Here is a 22,268-nt window from a genome sequence, read left to right on the forward strand (position 1 = left end):
TTTCTTTATTTTTGATTTTCTGAAGTATGAATATGATTATACCTAGATGTATATTTTGGCATTTATTCTGCTTGGTGTTCTCTGAGCTTCCTGGATCCATGGTTTGCTGTCTGACATGAATTTGAGGAAAATTTTCTCCTCCTACTGGTGCTACATTAGTTGCATGTTATACCTTTCATAGTTGTCCCACAGTTCTTGGATATCCTGTTCTTGTTTTTCTGTTTGTTTGTTTGTTTGTTTAGTCTTTTCTTCTTCAGTTTTGGAAGTTTCTACTGACATATCCTCAAATTCAGAGTCTTTACTTAGCTTTGTCTACTAATAAGAACATCAAAGGCATTCTTCATTTCCATTAGAGGTTCTGATCTCTTTTTGATTCTTAGAATATTCCCTTTTTGTTTATATTACACATCTGTTCTTGCATGTCATCTACTTTTTCCACTAGAGCCCTTAGCATCTGATTCTAGTTCTGATGCTTGGCCAGTCCCTTTAAACTCTATCTTTTGCCTTTTTCATAACTTGGAATTATTTGTTAAAATAATTTCTTACTGTGAGGATCTGAAGAGCTTCTGGAGGTTCAACTTACAAAAGCATGGGGTCCCCCCATGAGTTGGTCTCCTTGGAGTTTTTAACTCTTAGAATTGCCCAGCAATTTGTCCAGGTTAGGTTCTCCTACACCAGCACTAGTTCCTGCAGAGATTTCTGCCCTGGGAAGATGTGATTCTCTGTATCTGCCTCTGTCTCCAGTTTTGGGGGCAGCAATTTGCCTTGTGACCTCACTTCTCAGATGGATCCAAGAAAAGTTGCTGATTTTTCAGTTTAGCTCTTTACTTATTTGGATTAAGTGACGACTTCTAAGCTCCTTCCATGCTTGACTAGAAACCAGAAATCTCTATCCTTTTATTTTTGTCTTACTTGTAAAACTAACTAGTCCCTGAGGATGACATTATTTCATTAAGCAGCATTGCCGAGAAGGGTTGTTCCACCAGTTAGGAACCTATGTAGGTATAAATATATTCCGGATGATGTTTATCCATCTCTTCCACAAAGCTTTGTCAAATATTTAGAGCTGTAGATAGTGTTAGTTGTTTATGAATTCACTTTTTTAGTTATCTTGTTAGTTCAAACCTTTCCAATAATAAAGATCATTCTCTTTGATGTGGAAGATAGAAACAAAGTGCTGAGTTCTATTTTCTTTCTGTTATCTGTTAAAATTACACCAGTTTCTCTAAGTAGTAATCTGGTTCTTCTGTTTTCTCCTTACAGTGAACATAGCTTTAAAAGACTTTTGTGTGATCTTTAGTATTTTGGCAATCCTTAGTTTGCTCTTGGTTTTGCCCTTTGTGACCTTTCATATAGGTATAGCTGTTATTTCTAATGTAACTTGGGTAATTCAGTTAATCTTTTTGTGTCCTTTAAGAATTCTAGGCAGAACCAAGAATTCCACACACAGCCTCATCTCTTTCTTATTGTGATTCTTCACAATTTCATTATCAGATATTTTTGAGGACAATAATGATAGCTAACACATGTTGAGTGCTTACTATGTGCCAGGAAATGTAAGAGCTTTATACTACATTCTCACAGGAGCTCAGTGAGTATTCCCCTCACTTGACAGAAAGTGAAGCTGAGTCAACATGGAGATACAAAATTTGCCTAAGTCTCCTAGCTTCTAACTGTTAAACTGAGATTCAAACTCAGGCAATATAGCACCAAACTATTTATAATTTTATATATATATATATATATATATATATATACACACACACACACACACACACACACACACACATATTTATATATGTATATATATAAACTTTATTTTTATTTAATCTTTATTGTATTTTTTCCATTACCATTTAGTCCCCATATACCTCTCCCCCCAGCAATCCCCACACTGTTGTCATGTCCATGAGTCCTTTTTCCTTTTTGCTCAATCCCTCCACCCCCTAATCTCCCCTTGCCCTAGCTGACATCCTGCTCTCCATCTATGAACCTGTCCCCATTTTCCTGTTAGTTTAGTTTGTTCATTAGATTCCACATATGAGTGAGATCATATATTACCTGTTTTTCTCTTACTGGCTGATTTCATTTAGCATAATGTTTTCCAGGTCCATCCATACTGTCTCAAAGGGTAAATTTTTCTTCTTTTTTACAGTCTAGTAGAATTCCATTGTGTAAATATCCCATAGTTGTTTTATCTACTCATTTATCGATGGATACTTGAGCTGCTTCCATATCTTGGGGATTGTAAATAATGCTGCAGTGAACATCGGGATGCTTATGTTCTTTCAAATTAGTGTTTTGGGTTCCTTTGATTATACTCCTAGAAGTAGGATAGCTGGATCAAAAGGCAGATCCTTTTCTTTTTTTTTTTTTTTTTTTTTTGAGGTATCTTCATACTGTTTTCCACAGTGGCTGCACCAATCTGCATTCCCACCAACCATGCAGAAGTGTTCCCCTTTCTCCACATCCTCACCAGCACTTGTTTGTTGATTTATTGATGATAGCCATTCTGACAGGTGTGAGATGGTATCTCATTGTGGTTTTAATTTGCATTTCTCTGATGATTAGTGACATTGAGCATCTTTTCATATGTCTGTTGACCATCTCTATGTCCTCTTTGAATAAGTATCTGTTCAGGTCTTCTGTCCATTTTTAAATTTGGTTGTTTGTTTTTTTGGTGTTGAGGTTTGTAAGTTCTTTATAAATTTCAGATATTAACCCCTTATCATATGTATTGGCAAATACGTTCTCCCATTCTGTGAGTTGTCTTTTTATTTTCTTGATGATTTCTTTGCAATGCAGAACTTTTTAGTTTGATGTATAAACTCGTTTATTTTTTCCTTTGTTTCCCTTGCCTGGGGAAATATATCTGATAAAATATTGCTACAAGCAATATCCAAGATTTTGCTACCTATGTTTTCTTCTAGGATTTTTATGGTGTAGAGTCTCACATTTAAGTCTTTGATCCATTTTGAATCTATTCTTGAGTATATTTATTCTCAAACATTTCCTTGTACTAAAAATTACTACTATTTTAATCTGAATAAAATACATACTATAAATTTTATGGATCTCATAATTTGTAGGAATCCATAGTGTTATTATCACAGATGTTTTTATTTGTAGTTAAGATTTGGTAAACACATTTGTTTGACCTGTAGGCTCTTTTCCATTATTTTTCCCCATCCAATTTCCTATTGTTTTCATTAAAAATGCACAATTGCTTCTAATTAACTTACAGATCTGTATGATGGGAAAATAATCATCTGGCATTCTGTATTAAATTTTTAATTAAGTATTTTGATTTGTCATTGCAGTTTCTTACTAAAATATCTAAAATTGTCTAGATTTTGGTCTACTCTAGCTTTTACATTTCAATTCTTCTGTGTTCTTATTTATGCAAATATTTTTAGTAATCCATCTTTATTTTTATTTTTCTCATGAAATAATATATAGATGACATATATCGACTATAAGTTGTTTTTCTATGAAAGAGTTTCTTATTTGTCCATCTCATTCCCATCCATGATTCATTTAAATTTATATTATTTCTACTCAATGGGAAATGGATATAGAATTTACATCCAAAAATGACTTGAGACTTTCATATTTCATAGTTTGCACATATTTTTTTGTTTACACTATCTCCTCTATATGCCTTTTATGTAATTTTTAACTAGAAAAAAAGTGCAATTGTATAAAGTTTTTATATAAACTATTTTAAAGCCACTTTGTGATTATCTCTGCTTATTAGCAAGTAGCACAATTAAAACTGTTTTCTCTTCCTAGTGAATGAGCAACTTAGTCTGCGAATGCTGTAACGTTTTATGTAACTCTTGAGCCTGTAGTACCCTGATAACCGTACAGCTAAGTCGTCATTTAGATAAAGAGAGGAAAGCAGTTGCACTCATGGGCAATTAACTTTTTTATTAATAAGCTGTTAGACAATTAAGGGGAGCTTAGACAGTCTCTCGAGTGTGGCATTGTACTAAGTCCTGAGTAAATAACCTTGTTGGTGTGCTGGCCTGCTTTTTGTTGTCAGGGTGCCCATTCCGTCACAGTGATCCAGAGCTGCTGAGGCAGAAGCTGCAGTCATACAAGATCTCTCCCGCAGGGATAAACCAGGTAGGTCAGATTCTGCTCTGCATCCTCAGTAATGAGGCATCAGACAGCTCCTCTCAGTTTCATTTAATGCTCTTGCAGTGATTCTGTGTACTCCTTGTCAGGCCTCACACCAGACAGCCTATCTTCTAGGTGAGTTAAGCTGAAGCCTTGACTCCTCTGGTTTAGACTGCTTGGAAATGCTAAGTTGTTTCTAGTTTTTCCATCTGCTGGGTTGCATTTTTTTATTTTTCTTGGTAATAAGTAAGGAACCTGGAAATGTTTTTTTCTCTCAATTTGTTTTACTACTGCAAATGAGGACATTAAAAAAAATTATAAAGGAATGCATTAGAGCTTATTAATGAACCTGAAAATTAATGACATCTTATTTTATTTTGGAAATTGTTTTCTATGCTGCATGGAGGTTAGAGCAGAAGGTGATGGTGCTGTGTAGTGGCTTAATGTCTTGATAAGCATCAGTTGTCCTATGTTGAATCTCCAGTTCTAATGAGAGTTCATTTGGTCTAATAGTTTGTCAAAATACATTGCCTCATAAACGATTAAGATTTTTAAAAATGCTCAAATGTAAAACCAAATATTTAAGAGTATATCTTCTAGTAGATATGTCTTTAAAAGTATTGTGACATTGTAAGGATTACTGTCTGTAGTATGGTTTTGAGTTGATTTGGATTTTGAAGGAATTAAAGAGGAGCTTATTCTTTATTTTAAGAAGAACAATATATGTTTTAGAGCTGAGACCTCTGAATCATGTACCCGTAAACAATTATTTCTACTTGAAAACAATTACTTTAGAATACCACTTCTTCTACTGTGACCAAAGTTTAGGTTGAATTTAGTTTAAGTCAATGAAGATCTTAGAATTTTTCAGTATTTTGGGCAAGACAGTGTTCAAGGTGCTGTTGGGGGATGCAAAGAAGAATTACATACAAATCCTGCTCCTCCCACAGAACCAGTCTGGGGGGAAACATGCCGAGTGTTATGAGAGAGGTACAGTAGGCTCCCCTTATCCATAGGGGATATGTTCCAAGACCCCCAGTGGATGCCTGAAATTACAGTAAATACTGTTTTTCTTATACATATATACCTATGATAAAGTTTAATTTATAAGTTAGGCACAGTGGGAGGTTAACAATAATATCTAATGATAGAACAATTATAACAATATACTGTAATATAAATTATGTGAATGTGGTTTCTTTCTCTCTTTCAAAATATGTTACTGTGCTATACTCGCCCTTCTTGTGATGATGTGAGATGATAAAACCATCTACATGATGAGATGAATGACACAGGCATAACTTTAGGCTACTGTTGACCTTCTGACATATAGGATCACCTGCTTCAGGTGACCCTGGATCAGTAAGCCATTACAGTATCAATGGTTGGATGTCAGGAGCAAGACTGTGTTGATGGTTGGGGAAATTTAATATTTTGGACCTCCATTGACTGTTGTAACTGAAGCCATGGATAATGGGAGAGGCTATTGTACACACAGACTATCACGGGTCTCCTGAGGAAGGTGGGTGTTATAATCTGCAGGAGAGGTGAAGGAACACTTTCTGGAAGAGACTGTTTTTGAGTTAGACCTTGAAGAGGGGGTTGGGTATTAGGAAGAGAATGCATGAATGAAAGGTGGTGTGTGTATAAGATTATTAGAATTTCCAGTTTAAGATAATGGTGGCACCAGTACATAAATATTAGTGGACAACTTAAAAGTTGTTGGTTAAGGAGATTAGTTTTAGAGGTGGGGGCATTTAGATGGCAGGCAGAATACAGCTTTGTAGTGCATTAGAGAAGTCAGAACTAAAATTCTGATTTTTTTTGAGTTAGAATTGTAGAATTGTGGGATTGGAAGGAACATTAGAGAGCCATTTTCTTTTAAGAAGTCATAGGATGTGACATGCCCATGGTGCGCAGCTAGTAAGTCAGTGGTAGAAGCAGAAATTGAAGCCAGGCCTTCTAACTTCATGATTATTTTGCTCTATACTGGGTTACTGTAGAGCTGATTATCATGAGTTTTCTATGGGAGAGAGGGAGAACAAAATAGTGGAGTGAGGAAGTAGGGAGTCAAAGTCATATCTCAAATGGAATCTTGACTAATACTGCCCTTTTTGAGGCTGCAGAAGGAAGCAGAATCAGGAAGACTGAATGGGATTGGGTGGAGAGGGAGGCAATGCATCAGGGAAGTCAAGTAGAGAATTTGGAGAAGAGGGTGCGGTCCACAACAGTCATTCATAGCTGAGAAACTTTGTAAAGTGAGGACTGAGGAAAAGTGATGTGTTGAGTGGATTACTCAACTTTAATTTGGTGAGAGGTGTCAATATAGTGGTACAAACCCAGATTACAAAAGATGAATGAATAGAAGACAATGAATTGGATTTGCAGACAGTGAGTGTAAGTGACCTTTAAATAAAAAAAAAAGTGCTAGTGAAAGGGGACGACAGCGATATTAGCTTAATCATCACGGAATGGAGAGTGTGTGTGTGTGTGTGTGTGTGTGTGTGTGTGTGTGTGTGTGTGTGTGTGTGTGTGTGTGTGTGTGTGTGTTTAAGGCTAGAGGAGACCTGAGCCTGTTTGTAGAAAGAGCAGAAAACCCATTAGAGAAGGTGGGCTTGATAAAGATATAAAAAAAGATAATTCCTCTCTAACCATTGTTATCTGTATACTGCGATTCTACTGTACATGTCTTTGCTCTTATCACTCCAGTTGTAATTATTTTTTAACTATTTATCTTTCCACAAGTTTCTGAATTTCCTAAAAAGAGGACTGGGTTTTTATTTAACTTTCTCATAGTAATTCAGTGACTTGGCACTTGGTAGGTGCTGAAAATATGTTTAAATGTAAGTGGGCATAGTTAGGTATGAAATGAATGCTGGAGTGTTTTTTGTGGGGTGCAGAGAGGGGCAAATTGGAACTCAATGACAGTGTAAACCTTAATGAAGAAAAGGGGGAGATATACTTGGACAAAGGATAGAGACAGGAAAAGGCATATCTCAGCCAATGTGGGAATATAGGGACAAGCTTAGCAGCAGAGCAAAGGGAAGTTGATTGAGTTTATCCAGTGGCCTCACTCCTCCTTACAAAGTAAGAGATTTGATCATTAGCTGAGAGTAAGTGGAGTAGGAATGGTATTCTGGACATAGGAACAGTTAGGAACTATAAATGACAAATTTGACAGGGAATCTAAAAGAAAAGAATCGGGCTTTTTCAGCAATGGTAAAGAATCACTTTTTTAGAAAATACAGGGCATTTGTTACCATGTCTACTGAGAGATTGTATTTATTTAATAGTAATCATTACGTTTGTTTACACTTTGCTTTAATTCCATTGCATTCCTCCATTTACTCTTGATCCATAAGTAGATTCCTTACTTAGTTGAAGCTGGTTAGTAATTTCCACATCATCCTTTGGACCTGCATTGTAACATTTTATCTGACACGAACACAGATGTATAGTGCACATGGGCAAGCAGTAAATAATGTTGGGTCTTCACTTGATGTCTTTATTGAATGGATCTTGGTAGAGTGAAACACCGGGGGGACTGAGTTCTAAAACTCAGTTGTGAATGAAAAAAATCCATGTAAAATATTTTGGTGAGTGCTTAGTTGCAGGTTGGCATAAATGTAAATTAGATTTTAAAAAGTCCAAGTGCATGTTAAAATTTGAATGAAAGTCAAGAAAAAATCATTAAAATGCATGTAAGGTAAAACTCAATGGAGCTACTTTTATTTCAGAAGAAAACTACTTTAAAAAAATACCTTAACTTTTAGAGATACTTAGATATTAAATATTAGAATTTTGATGACCAGAAGAGAGAGCATCGTGCATTAACTGGCATCACATACTTTTTTAAAAAGGCATATTTATGGGATCACATTTCCTCTCCCTTCTTGAATGAGTTTGGTATCCAGCTTAAGAAGAAAGCAACTGAACAGCAAAATAAATCCAAAGAAAACAGGCAGGTCTGCATTTATTTTTCAGCAGCTCCCCCCCGCCCCCCTGCCAAAAAAAGAAAACAAACCATGGAGGTCAGTTCACCAACAAGATATCAAAATACTAACTGTCTGTACCCCAACAACATAGCTTAAAAACACATGAAGCAAAAACAGAACTGAAGTGAGAACTAGAAAAATCTGCAGTGATATTTGGAGATTTCAGCATTCCTCTTTCAGTAATGAATAGACCAAAGCAGACAGAAAATCAGTAAGTATACAGAAGACCTGAACAACACTGTCAGCCACCGTGACTGACCTAAGTGACATGTGTAGAATATAACACCAAACAACAGGTGAATACACTTTTTTTTCCATATGCACATAAAACATTAATCCAGATAGACTGTATTTGGGGTCTTAAAAAAATCCATTACAAACTTAAATGAACTGAAACTATACAAAATATGTTCTCCAGCTATAATCAGTACAATAAGGCAAGAATAGTAAAAATAAAGGCAGATTAGAAAGGAAGAAAGAAAAAAAACTTTCTCTGTTTTCAATGTGAGTTATGAAAAAACATCTCAATGAACCTAACAAAATTCTATTATAACTAATTGAGTGGGATTCTCAGTCAGTATACAAAAATCAATTATAAATAATTAGAAACTAAAAAAAATTTAAAGTGCCATATGCAATAGTAGCAAAAAGATATTATTTTAAAATGTATTTATCAAAATATGTGCAAGATCTTTATACTGAAACACTGATGAAAGCAATTGAAGGAGAAAATTTGAAGTGCAACTACCTGATTCCAAAACTTACTATAAAGCTACTGGAATTTAGACAATGTAATATTAGAGAAATGATAAACAGAGAGATTCGCCTGGAAAGCAATAGACCCACATAAATATGGCCAAATGGTTTTTAAACAAATGTACCTGGGCAATTAAATAAGGAAAGGGTAGTATTTTCAACAAGTAGTTCTAGAACAACAGAATGTCCATGTGCCAGAAGGAGGAGGTGGGGGGAGGACATAGTCACATATCTCACACCTTATAGAAAAATTAATTTGAAGTGGGTCATAGGTCAAAATGTAAAATGTAAAGCTTCCAGAAGAAAGCATGAAAATCTGAAGGACCTTGGGCTTAGCATGTCCCATTGAGAGAAAATATTGACAAATTAGACTTTATCAAAGTTAAAATTTTGTTCTGTAAACAGAACAAACTAAGAGAATAATAAAATAAGCCACATATTGGAAGAAATATTTGCAAGGCATATATTTCATAAAATACTTGTATGGAGAACATATAAAAATGCAAAGAACAGTTTTTAAATATGCAAAAGTTTTGAATAGGCATTTCATCAAAGAAAATATGTAAATAATAGATACATGAAAAAATGTTCATCATTAGGTATTAGGGAAATGCAATTTAAAATTACAGGGAATACCATTATATGCCACAGACTAACATAAAAAGGTTCATTGTAATACTCATATATGCCACAGTGGAGCTAACATTTTTTGTTATAGTCTATAAATGTTGTTACTTTTTAGTATTTTTTTTTCTTAAACTATATCTCATCTGATTTTTACCACAATATTATCCCTGTGTTTCAGAAGAGAAAGCTGAAGTTTGTAAAAGATAAGAGACTGCTCAAGCCATGGAGCTCAGTATAGAAGGCCAGCATTCACACTTCACGTGGCCCTGCTGCTCAGCTTCCTTCCACTGCACTGGTCTGCTTCTGTAGTATTTGCTTTTCTTTCTTATTTTCCTTTTTACTTTAAATTTAGTTTAAATTCTTTTGAGTTTCTTTCAAAGAAACTCTGCTTCTCTATAGCTCTGTCTCCTTTTTGGTTTACACAAATTACATCTTTATATATTATATATGCCCATTGATATCAATTTATAATTATTTGTATATTTGTCTTTTAAATCATATTGGAAGATAAAGAGGAGAGTTACATACAAAGATTACTGGCTTTTATATACCTGTACCAGTGTCCTTTAATTCTGGATGGCATTGAGTTATTACCTAGTGACCTTTTTTCCCTGCCTGAAGTCCCTTTATCATTTCTCATAGGGCAGTTTTAGGAGCAACAAATTCTCTCAGCTTTTGTTTATCTGGGGATGTCTTAATTTCTTCTTCATTTTTGAAGGAATAGTCTTCGTTGACAATTTTACCTTTTCAGCAAAATATGTCATCTCACTGACTTCTGGCATCCACGGTTTCTGCTGAGAAAATCAGCTGTTAATCTCTTGAGTATCTCCTGTATGTGATGAGTGGTTTGTCTTGCTGCTTTCAACATTCCCCATCTTTGTCTTTTTCTGATTTGTTTATAATGTGTTTTGGTGTAGATCTCTTTGTATTTATCATTTTTGGAGTTTGTTGAGCTACTTGGATATGTGTCTTTTATCAAATTTGGGAGATTTTCAGCTATTCTTTCAACTATTCCTTTTATCCATTTCTGTCTATTCCTCTGGCTGTCCCTTTATGCACGTGTTGGTACACTTGATAGTGTGCCACATACGTCTTTGGCTGTGTTCATTTTTTCTTCAATGTTTATTTTTTCTACTTTTAAGACTGGATAATCTCAATGGACCTAGCTTCAAGTTTGCTCATTCTTTATTACCGCCTGCTGAAATTGGCTTTTTCCTTTTTCCTTTTAGTTATTGTAATTCTTAGCTGTAGAATTTCTGTCTGGGTCCTCTTTGTAGTTTCATTCTCTTTATTGCTATTTTCTATCTGTTAAGACATTTCTTCTGGTTTCCTTTGTCTATTTTCTGAGAATGTTTAAGACAGTTGATTAGAAGTCTTTGTCTAGTAAGTCTAATGTCTGAGCCTTTTAGGGGACAGTTGTTATTTCTCCTGTGAATAGGCCCTACTTTCTTGTTTCTTCCCATCACTTATAATATTTTGTAGAAGACTGGAGGACATTTGAATATTACAGATTGCTAACTCTGGAAGTCTGATTCGGTTCATATGCCAGGTCTGTGCTGTTCAATGTAGTAGCCACTAGCTACATATGATGACTCTTCATACAAAAAAGTGTGGCTGGTTCTGATTAAGAAGGGCTGAGGCTGTGATGCATTGAAACCAGCTCTTTAGGGGGGAAAAAAGCTTTGATTTATGTCATTTGTTGATTACTGTGATATAAATGCTACTATACCCAGAGTCAGATAACCAATATGACGTTACAAACCTGAGTTGGGAAGAGAGATGCACAGTTGACTCTCACAAGCTAATTTGAGCCAGCTCCAGTATACCACTTGCTATAAAAATAAAATATATACCAGGTTTTATAAAATTAGTATAAAAAATAAGCATTGTAAAATATCTCAGTAGTGATATTTTTATATTGATTATATGCTGAAATGCCAACACTAATTTTAATCAGCATAATTTGAATTACTAAAATGTATTTTATCTGCTTTTTTACCTTATTAATTATGGATATAGAAAATTTAAAATTACAGATGTCATTTCTATTTCTGTTGGAGAACACTGCTGTAAACAGTTACTTGAGACTGTTGACTGTTAGCAATCAGGTTCCATTTCCAAATATTTTAATGTTTGCTGCTAGCGTATGATTGTATTTAACCTATTACAACCAATACTTACCTTTACATGTTGAGCTATAAATGAGTAAAAGGTTACTCTCTTTTCAATATTTCTGACTGAAGTGATGCTTTATTTACAAATGCATTTTTGAAACACTTTTATTTCACTTTTTTTAGAGCAGAAGGAAATGTGGTTTATAATTTTGACTCAGCATAACCATTAATGATTATTTAAAAGAAAATCTTATTGGTGCTTCCAAGAAAACTTACTACTGATGGTAAAATCATGAAATATGAGAAAAAGGTATGCTCTTTATGTTTTGAGAGGTTTCACAGCCCAAAAATTCTCAAGATGTTAGTGAACATATTAAATCTAAAACTGGTAAAGTCTTTTTAATGAAGAAATCTTTCCAAGTAGTTTCAAAGGCTTAAAAGTAACACTATGTCAAAAAGATTTTATGGCAAAGATAAACCTCAATGACTCCTATTCAATGTTCATATAAATCTGAACTACCTAAAACTCCTATTTTTTCTTAGGTGGGGGTACTTATCCATAGATGGTGGTAGTCAGTCTGTCCATTACTTTATGAGCAGTAACTGCTTTTAAGAGCAGCTTTTCTATCTATTTCATCTCCAGGAGCATCTCTTCTGATATCTAAGAACAGTACTTTGCTGCACTTAGCTTGCTTTTTTCAGTTTCGTAGTTGAAAATGTGTACATTGTTCTTAATAAATCTTAGAACCTCATTAAGGAAAAGATGGAAAGCTGAGCATTGGCATTGGCACCAGGGGGATGTGGTTGTAGTTTTGGCTCTATCACCATTTCTGTATGTGTCCTTCCTTTTTTTTTCTAGACTGATGGTCATTTGAAGATTATTTCATATTGTTCAAGGTGATTTGAATAAAAATCACTTTGGAAGTCAAATAACACAGGCCTTTGTTAGCTAAGTCTTATAAGAAAATTTAGTAGTGTGTTTACAGTTATGTATGTTTCTATAATTATTTTATTATGTGAGAAATTACTGATATCTATAGAGAGTAGATATCAGTAACATAGATATCATTCAGTAATACATGATAGTGTAAACTTATGATACCTATAATGATACTCAGCCTGTCCACCTATAGATGTAAAGCTGTTCTCCTAGCTTAGTTCTATTTCACGACCAGCTTTATATTCTTCTCCTCCCCTCATTTCTTTTGGAGAATCAAACTTCAAGTATTCAGAAAATTAAATAACTGACCTTATTTCATAAAGCAAGTGTTTCAGATTCTTCATCTGCTTAGCTGAAACCATTTCATACTTTTTGGTAGAGTGTACCATCAATTTACAATTTATTTCTTGTTAGACAGTTTCTATTTCTAAATTTATATATATCACACATGAAATTTTACACATATTCTTCTACTCTCAGGAAAAAACTTTAAATGACAGATTTTACGTTTTACCTCTGTTTGTAAGAACATATCTGATTTGACACATCTCTTTGAAATTAATATAAAATTAGTATAAATACTTTAAATTATTTTCATAAAGATTATAGGGCATAGTGATTCTGAACATGATTGCTTTTAAAGTAGGGAAAGAAAAAAGAATACTTGAAGCAAAGTTATAATTAGTAAGTAAACCATGGAATTGAGGTTTGGCAATATTTTTTGCATATCTCTGAGCAGATTTACCCATATATTCTCACGTGTCCTCTTCCCTCCTCCTCTTCTTTCCTCTCCTGTTCCTTCTCCTTCCTTCTTCCCTCGTTCCAAGTTCACTTAGTTGTTGATGTTCCCTAATAACTTAAATTCAGATTTTGGTATTAATCTTCACTGAGGAATTCTGTATTTTGGGTGGACGTTTAAATTGCTCCTCAAGAATCATTTTTTTGTGCCTACTTTTAATGAATCAAAACGTTTATTCCAATACAGTTGTTAAAAGACAATGAGAAAATTTTAATATTTGTGATAAAAATCATAGTAAGGAAGTAATGTAATGTGATTATTAAATTGGGTGTCATACACCTTCCAGAAAGCTTACTTCTGTTTACTATTGAATATTTGGCTGACTTGTAAGAATATGTAAGGATTTAAATTGTGGCTAGTACACTTTTTTAACTGGAGAGGTCCAGTGTTTTAATCAGATTTTCCAAGGTATTCACCTTCTTCCTAGCCCTCTCCCTGCAAAAACAAAGATGCAAATAACTTGTGCCATATCACAGAGCTGGTTGCTGTGGTGGAGATTTGTGGGCAGGATAGTCACTGGGGAGTGCTCTCAGGATCAGGGCCTGTGAGGGAGGGAAGGAGACAAGATAGGGTGGGAGGAGAATTGCTCTGAGGCTGATCCCACAGGGAGCTCTGAAGCTGGGATGACCCCGCACATTTGCCCCAATTGGAGTAAGAAGTCTTGGCCTTCCAGTCATTGGTTCAGGTTCCTTCCAGAAAGGGAGCATCGCCTTGAACAAGATGGCTTTCTTCAGCTTTGGGGACCTCTGCTGCAAGCTGTCAGTGGTCAGCACTCTCAGACCCTGAAGAAATATGTTCCCTTGTCCTGAGAAGGGGGATACAGACAGCATACCACAGAGTCTGCATACACTGCCCCCAGGAAGAATGAATGGGACACTAGATGCTCAAGCCAGAAGTCTGGTAGTCAAGACTCCTTCCTGTCTCTGAAAGCTCGCGAATCTATCGCTTCTTCTTTCTTCTCCCTATCTGCTATAATGCAGGGTGTAATATGTTATTTTCATTTCTACTTTCACAATTCATCTCCCGGCATCCCAAAGTCCTTCACACTGATGCCAAAGTAACCCTTCTCATATACTTTTAATTTCTGCACATTTCACAACACTTTGCTGTCAAGTTTCTGTGCCTCTTCTGAATGTTATTCCCTGTGTCCGGATTGTCCATACTCCTTTCTTCACAGTTTACCTTGATCATTCTTATTCATTCATTATAATTTGGAAGTTCTTACTGAACACTTTTCCTCCCTTTCCCCTTTGTAACATGTATTTTTCTGGATTAGGTCACTCATCACCTGTTTTGTAGTATGTATGTTCTTATTTGTCCCCCTGCCCCCCAGATTGTGATTGTGGCCTTATCCTCCCCAAGGGCATAAGTGGTATCTTTTATTTCTAGAAATCCAACCCCTAACCATAGAGCCTGGAGTTCATTATGAGAGCTTAGTGAATGTGGGCTGAATGGAATGAGTGAGTGAATGAGTCAATCAGGTAATAGATAGCTTCTCTGAGAGCTGGTGGCAGAGGCTGCTCTGTCTGCATATATTAGTATGTTTACCTGTATGTGTAAAACTAAATATATCAGTGGCAGAGTTCTACATCTGGATTCAAGTTAAGTTGATAGAATATTTTCATTCTCTTCTCTGAAGTTGTCCTCAGATGAGTACAGAAACCTATCAAGTCCTTTTATTTATTTTTCTAAATTAAATTTATTGAAGTAACATTGGTTAATAACATTATATACGATAAGTTTCCATAACACATTGTCTATATTTTGTATAGTGTGCTCACCACCCAAAGTCTGGTCTCCTTTCATCCACCCTCACCCCCTTCCCCTCTGGTAACTACCATTCTGTGGCCTGTGAATTTGCATGTTGCTTTCTGATTTATATCCTACATGAGTGAAATCATATGGTTCTTGTCCTTTTCTGTCTGACATTTCATGTGATCCATTCATGTTGTCACAAATGGAAATGTTTCTTCATTTTTTTAGGGCTATGTACTTTGCACCCCATCTTTATCCAGTCATCTATCAAAGAACACTTAAGTTGTTTGCATGTCCTGGCTATTGTGAATAATGCTACACTGAACATATGGGTGCATGTATCTTTATAAGTGTTTTCAAGGTTTTTGGCTAGAAACCCAAAAGAGGAGTTGCTGGGTCATATAGTAGCTCTATTAATTTTTTGAGGGACCTCCATACTGTTTTCATAGAGGCTACACAATTTACATTCCCACCAGCAGTGTACGAGGGTTCCCTTCTTTCCACATCCTCTCCCGCTCTTATTTCTTGTCTGACTGATAGTAGCCATTCTGACAGGTGTGAGGTGGCATCTCATTGTGGTTTTGATTTGCATTTCCCTTATATACCTAATGAAGGTGAGCAACTTTTTATGTATCTGTTGGCCATCTGCATGTATTCTTGGGAAAGGTGTCTGTTTAGGTCCTCTGCCCATTTTTTAATTGGATTTGTTGTTGTCGTCAAGTTAAGTTTTTTACATATTTCAGATACTAGCCCCTGATTTACAGTATCTTCTTTTTCTGTGCAGAGCTTTTTAGTTTGGTATGGTCCCACTGACTTATTTTTGCTTTAACTTCACTTGCCTTTGGGGTCACGTTCACAAAGTTCAATCCACTTGCAGGCAGGGTGATTCTTGAAATGGAGAACTTAGTGTAGTCATTTAATTTTGCTTTCCAGTTGCTGTATCGCCCTTGTTTCTTCCTCCTTGTGTTTCTGTGCGCGCTTTTAGCTGGGCGGTATTCTGTGACTTTTTCCTCTGTTTCATCCTTTTTTATGTTAATTTTCTCAGTTCTAGATTTTTGTTATCATTTCTTTTCTGGAGAGTTTTATACGTACAGTAGTTCTTTTTCCTCTAATTGATCCTTATCTCCATTCACCTGTGCAAGTTCAGGCCTTTTCCCTTCTCCTTCCATGTTCTTAACTCACCCTTTTTAATGCTGTGCATTCATTTCCAAATTGCAGAAGCTATATTTTTTTAAATGGTTTTACCTCCTTTAATCTTTATGTTGTAATTGTTTAACAGATACCCTGTTGTAGAGTCGCAGTTTCCTGCTTCTCTCTCTGTCATCTAGCACCTTTGTGCCCTTCCGTCTTTTTGTTGCAGGTAGAAGAGCTCCTTTTAACCTTTCTTGTACTGTAGGTCTTGTGGTGGCAAATTCCCTCAGCTTCTGTTTGTCTGGAAGAGCCTGTATTTCTCCCTGATATTTGAAGAGTAACTTTGCTGGATATATTATTCTTGGCTGATTATTTCTCTCTTTCAGTATATTGGAATATTTGATTCCATTCACTTCAAGCCTGTAACATTTCTGCTGAAACAGCTGATGATAATCTAATGGGATTTTCTTTACAGTTTAAGTCCTCTTTTCCGTGGCTGCCTTAAGAATTCTTTGTCATTAGCTTTTGACAGTTTTAATATAATGTGTCTTGGAGAAGATCTTTTTGCATTGAGATAATTAGGTATTCTATTAACTTCTTGGATTCGAGGGTCCAGCTCTTCCCATAGGTTTAGGGTGTTCTTATCATTTGTTTGAATAGGCTCTCTGTCCCCTTCTCTCTCTGTTCTTCTTCTGATATACCTGTTACTCTTATATTGCTCTTTCAAATGGAGTCAGATAGTTCTTCTAGAATTTTCTTTCTCTTTTTTTAACTTTCAATTCTCTTTGTTCTTCCACCTGAGTCATTTCTAGATTTCTTTGAGATCTCTAATTCTTTCTTCTGTCTGGTCTGCTCTACTTCCTAACCTCTCTAATTTATTCTTCATCTCATGTATTGAGTTTTTCAGCTAAGGATTTCTGTTTGGTATTTTTACAGTTTTAGTGTCTTTGGTAAAGTACTCGTTTTGTTCATTCGTTTTGATTCCTGAGATAATTGAACTGCCTTTTTGAGTTTTTTTGTATCTCATTTAGTTTTTTTAGAACTACAATTTTGAAATTTAAATCATTTTAATCACAGTGTTCTATGTCTTTGAGTTTGTTTTCTGGAGACTTCATTTTCTTTCTGAGCTACCTTGTTACCTTGGTTATTCATGGTACTGATGGATTATGTTTCTGCCTGGGCATTTGAGGAACCGAAATCTTTTTTAGGTACTGTTTTGGTGTTGACAGTTTATCAGGTTGGTAATCAGAGGTCTTTCTTTTGTTTTCCAGTAGATGATGCTATAGCACAAGTTTTTGTTTTCTCTTACCTGCACTGCTGGGACTTCCAGGGTTTCCGTGATGTGGTGTTTCCCTGGCTGTGGAAACCGTGCCTATTTCCTGAGGAGGTGGGTGTCCCCTCTGTGACTGGGCTGCTGTGGTCTCAGGGCACTGCCCCGTGGTGGGATGGCAGGCTGTGGGGCGCTGGGTCTTTAAGCTCCTAGTGCTGCTTCTCTGCAACCAGAGGCTGCCAGCCATGCCATCCTTACTATCTGAGGTGTCCCAGCTGCCTCTACTGGGTTCTGCTGCAATGTGTGTGTGTTGGGGGGCGAGGGGGGGGACGTTGCACATCCATGGCTTTGTTTTTACCACTGGGTTTAGTCACCATTAGCACTGGCCACTCAGGCTGGAGTGTTGCTTCTCCCTTCGGTCCTTCCTGGGCTATCGAGTGAGGGCTGTAACGCCATACCTACCTCCACTGCTGCTGTGTCAGCTGGAGTTGGACAGGTGACAGGAGAGTTGGGGGGAGGTGTTGTATGTTTGCGTTATTCAAGGCCTTTTAGAACCTTGTAGAAGAACTAAATTAAATTAGTGACTTATTTTTCCTGTGGTGCTACTAAAGAAAGAAAGAAAAAAAAAAAAAAAGAAATGAAAGCAACAGTCTTAACTGCATAGGTTCTAGTAAAAGAGTTCTAAGACTGATTGAAACAGAAGTTGCTCTGGTGAGGAAAGACATTTACTTTATCACTCAATAAACATTTACTGAGCACTCAACATGTCACCGAGTTTTTATCATGTTCAAATCTGGAAGTAGAAAGATGATTAAGAAACTATTTTAGAGCTTTTAGCCTAGTGGAGTAAAAAAAGGCATATTTAACTAAAATGAAGCATGATAATTGCTTTAATATAACTATATTCTAAGGGCTAGTTGTCGATTCAGAGGAGACAGATTTGCTAGGGCAGGAGGTATTAATTGAATGGGTTTTGAAGGTTGAATAGGGGTTTCCCCAGTAGATGGAAGTAGGGCCTATCACACAAAAGAAACAACGTTCATTCAACATCAATAAATAATAATTGCATGGTGACTGTATCCAGTTACTATTCCAGACATTGGGGATATAGCAGTGAACACAGCTAATAAGGCCCCTGTCTTCATGGAGCTGATACTCCAGTGGGGGAGACAGACAATAAACAAATTGTGTGGTAAGAGAAGACTAGACAAGATAAGGGGAATGAGGAGACTTGGGAGAGGCGAGCCTACGAGTATCTAGGTAAGGTTGTCTGGGTGTCTTCTGAGGCACCCTAGTCCTGGGAGGTCTATGAAAACAGGTTCTCAGGACAAACTAGTTTAGAAATACCACCCCAATAAGTCTTGCCATAAGGTAACTGAGATAATTTTGGATTAAACCACATCAAGCGATGCATTAGACTAGAAAAACCCACTGATTTGTCACTAGGATTTTGTGTGCTAAGGAGACGGTGGGGGAAGCTGGACTAGAATGTAAGGACTGTTGTGGCCAGGGGTACCCAGGGAGTGAGACTGTGGCCTGATGAAGACAGCCGTGTGAGCCATGATGAAGAGTCCGTGCCCCCTCCACGCAGGGAGCCAGCAATGCCAGGATTTCATTTAGATTTTAGAAAAGTTACTATGATGGCAGTTTGGAAGCTGTCTTGAGTAAGGAAAGAATAAATCTAGAAGCTTTGTGATAATAAAGAGAATGAGAGTCTGAACAATGGCAAGGAAACGATAGGTCTTAAAGACTGTTGGAGGTAGAATCAGTTCAGTCAGATAACTCTGTGTATAGGCAATGAAGAATGAGTCAGAAAAGTTCTTGGCATATACGTCTGAAGTGAATGGAAGTAGATCTTCACAAGATGGAAACTTGCCCCTGATCTGCCAACAAACGAAGGTCACAGCAGAGTAGTAAGGCAGCACAAGATAAACTATGCTGAGTGTGTGAGAAACAGAGGCAAAGTAATGCTTGAAAGTGTTCCAGACTCTGCCTCTCTCTCACATTTTCTCCCACCTCTGAGATAAAGAAGGCTAGCAATGAAGTGGAAAAAAATCAGCATGGTTTACATTTGAAAGGTGGTGCTTTTTAGGAAGAAACAAGCTTATTATCACTTTTAAATGAGACAGAATATGACCTTGAGTTAGAGGCATATTAACTGTGTGAGCGTAGCACACCTAGCTGTAACGGCGCTCGGCTCACTGAAGCCCAGGCCGGCAGGCGGCTCCGTTCTGCTGCCAGGGAATCACCTGAGCCTCACTGGCCTGCACTGAAGCAAAAGGCAGAGAGGAATTTGCAGATGGCAGGGAATGTTAGATTAGGAAGAAAGAAGGAACTGTGGCTCAGAGTTACAAAATGCGATCTATATTTCTGTTTTATGTATGTGTATATGTGTGTGTAAATATAAATGTAGCATTCTCCACCGGTATGTTGTGTCACATGTTTGTCAGCTGGCTATGATCTATCACCAATCAGATGATGACAATATCACCTTATTTGCTCTGTTGTTCTTCCACACAATGATACCTTGGTTAGCCACTGTATTAGAATTCAATATCAAACTGGTAATTTGCCTTGAAGATGAAATAGTAGATGAGTGTGTGTAATACTTTAATCAAACGTAGCAATTACAAGCACGATGAATGTTTTCTTGCAAAATGACAAACTGTAGTGTTTAAAAAAACAGGTCTAATATTCTTGGTGGGCGTTAGCTGATAAAAAGAACAGTTAAAAATATAGAGAGAAAAAGTTAAAAGATATGATTGACCAAATATAGTAGTTTATTACTACTCTTAATTTTTCTTAGCCTTTTGATTACTGATGAATTCGATTAGGATAATAAATGGATTGTTATGCTTGACATTTTGTACTTTAGTCTGGAAATATTGGCATTAAAAACCAAAGGTCAAATTGCTATTTAGGCAGTATTCTCAGATCTTCATAGAAGTATTTTCTTTAAATAATAAGTTTGTGTTTCAAATACGCCTTTATTTGAGATGACTGTTCAAATTGTTTGGTCATATAAATATTTTTAAGCTGAATTAGGAAACTACTAGGCTAGACAGCTGACTTGGTTTTGTCCTTAGACAACTTATTTTGGTATTAATGTTGTATGCAAGAGGACTTCGTGGTGTGCTCTGGCTCTTCTAGAATGAAACACAAAAACTGGGGTTCATGCCATTGGTTAGTGAAAACCTTTTGTGTGCTCTGGCTTATACTTTAATGTTTGTAGACCATGTAAACAGCAGATTGTGGGCTCCATCTCATTTACCTATTTCTCTGGTTTTGCACATTTTTCTTTCACATGGTCTTTCCTCTTCCTCTTTGTTTCCTTTTGTCTCTTTCCATTTGTTCCTCTCAGTGAGTTTCTGCCTTGGTGTAGTATGGCTTCCCTCACCCGTTTATTTCTGACCCTCACTCTGGCCAGTCACTGCGGGCTGGACCTTGGCGCAGGGGACTGTCCCACTAAGGAGGGCAAGGATGGTTTGTGAGGACAGAGGGCAGGACCTGCACAGGTAGTGTGGGCAGACCTGACTGGTGCCTGACCATGTCTTCATTCTGGCTTCTCTACGGAATATTTATCTTTTAAAAAAGTTAACATATTTAATATATGATTCTAACACAAAAGATATAAACAAGCATATTATAAACTCCCTGTATCCTGCCCACCCCCCACGCCCCGGCAAAAGCATATTTAAAAAAAATGGCTAGGTAGGTATGGTCAAAATTAGGACATTGTAAAATATTACCACATCCAATATTTCTTCATTCTTGAGAAAGCATCAAAGAAAAATTGCAGTTCCAAAGAAAAGCACACCACTTTTTGTTAAATCCTAATCATTCTCAGGTTCGCAGTAGTCTGGCTATAAGTCAAGCCTGTCTGTCCACAGCCCTGGGACATGGACTCTTCTGTTAAAACTTAGCACTTTAAAAAAAGGTTACTCGAATTATGACTTAACAAAAAAAATTAGATTCTGTGTGATACCTGCATTCCTAAGACCCTGGATTCAGAAAGTAAAGATGGCTCAGTAACCCCAGGGGCCATGCGTTTCAGCCGCCCCTGCCCAGCCTTGCTGGGCCAGCAGGGAGCGCTCTCAGCGTCTCTGATGAACACATAGTGGTTCACGTAGGGGAAGACACTCTTTCCAGGGGATGTAAAACATATTGTAGAGATTTTAGCTTTTGTCCCCAAATTCTGTTTAACAGATTCTCCCTCGGGCACTTGTCCTTCTTGGATTTTGGTGTTTCTTTGCCATGTTTCTATTTTTGCTCCTACTTCACAAACTAAATTTTAGTATCTTGCTCACACCTCAGTTCTCCTTTCCCATCCTTTGATTTTTAGGTTTGCATGTCCTGCCTTGGAGTCTTCCAGTCCATCAGCAGATTGCACCAGCACATACCTGTAGAATATCTAATACAGTGTTTGCCAGTGATGTTTATGCCACAAAAATATAAGAAAATGAGGTGCAGAAAAAGTCTCAAGTTGCACTTCATATATAAATCGTAGAGCATCAAAATCACTTGTGACAATCCTGATGTCAGCAAAGGGCTGTGCATCTAAAATGCTGGTGACGCTAAGGGGTGCCGTACTCATACACTACTGCTTAAAAAGCATCTGTGAATCATATTGCTTAGTGACCAGTTAGTGGTATTTTACATTTATTTTACATGACAGTTTATTACTTATATGTTGGTATTTTAATGAGTTTTAAAACTAGTTTTGTTTAGGAAATCAGTCTAGGAGAGGGGCAGTTCAATT

At 36.6% G+C, this 22,268-nt stretch overlaps 1 protein-coding gene across 1 annotated transcript in view; it reads left to right on the top strand.

The window, feature by feature from the left end:
* PRIM2 (DNA primase subunit 2) overlaps positions 1–22,268 on the top strand; it is a 316,163-nt gene that overhangs the window by 275,415 nt on the left and 18,480 nt on the right. The window contains exon 12 of the mRNA XM_090280494.1: positions 4,046–4,128. Coding sequence (XP_090136620.1) covers positions 4,046–4,128 — 83 coding nt within the window. The remainder of the gene's footprint in view (positions 1–4,045; positions 4,129–22,268) is intronic.

This window comes from Furipterus horrens, unplaced genomic scaffold (genome assembly GCF_987537825.1).
Source record: "Furipterus horrens unplaced genomic scaffold, mFurHor1.1.pri manual_scaffold_6, whole genome shotgun sequence".
Lineage (NCBI taxonomy): Eukaryota > Metazoa > Chordata > Mammalia > Chiroptera > Furipteridae > Furipterus > Furipterus horrens.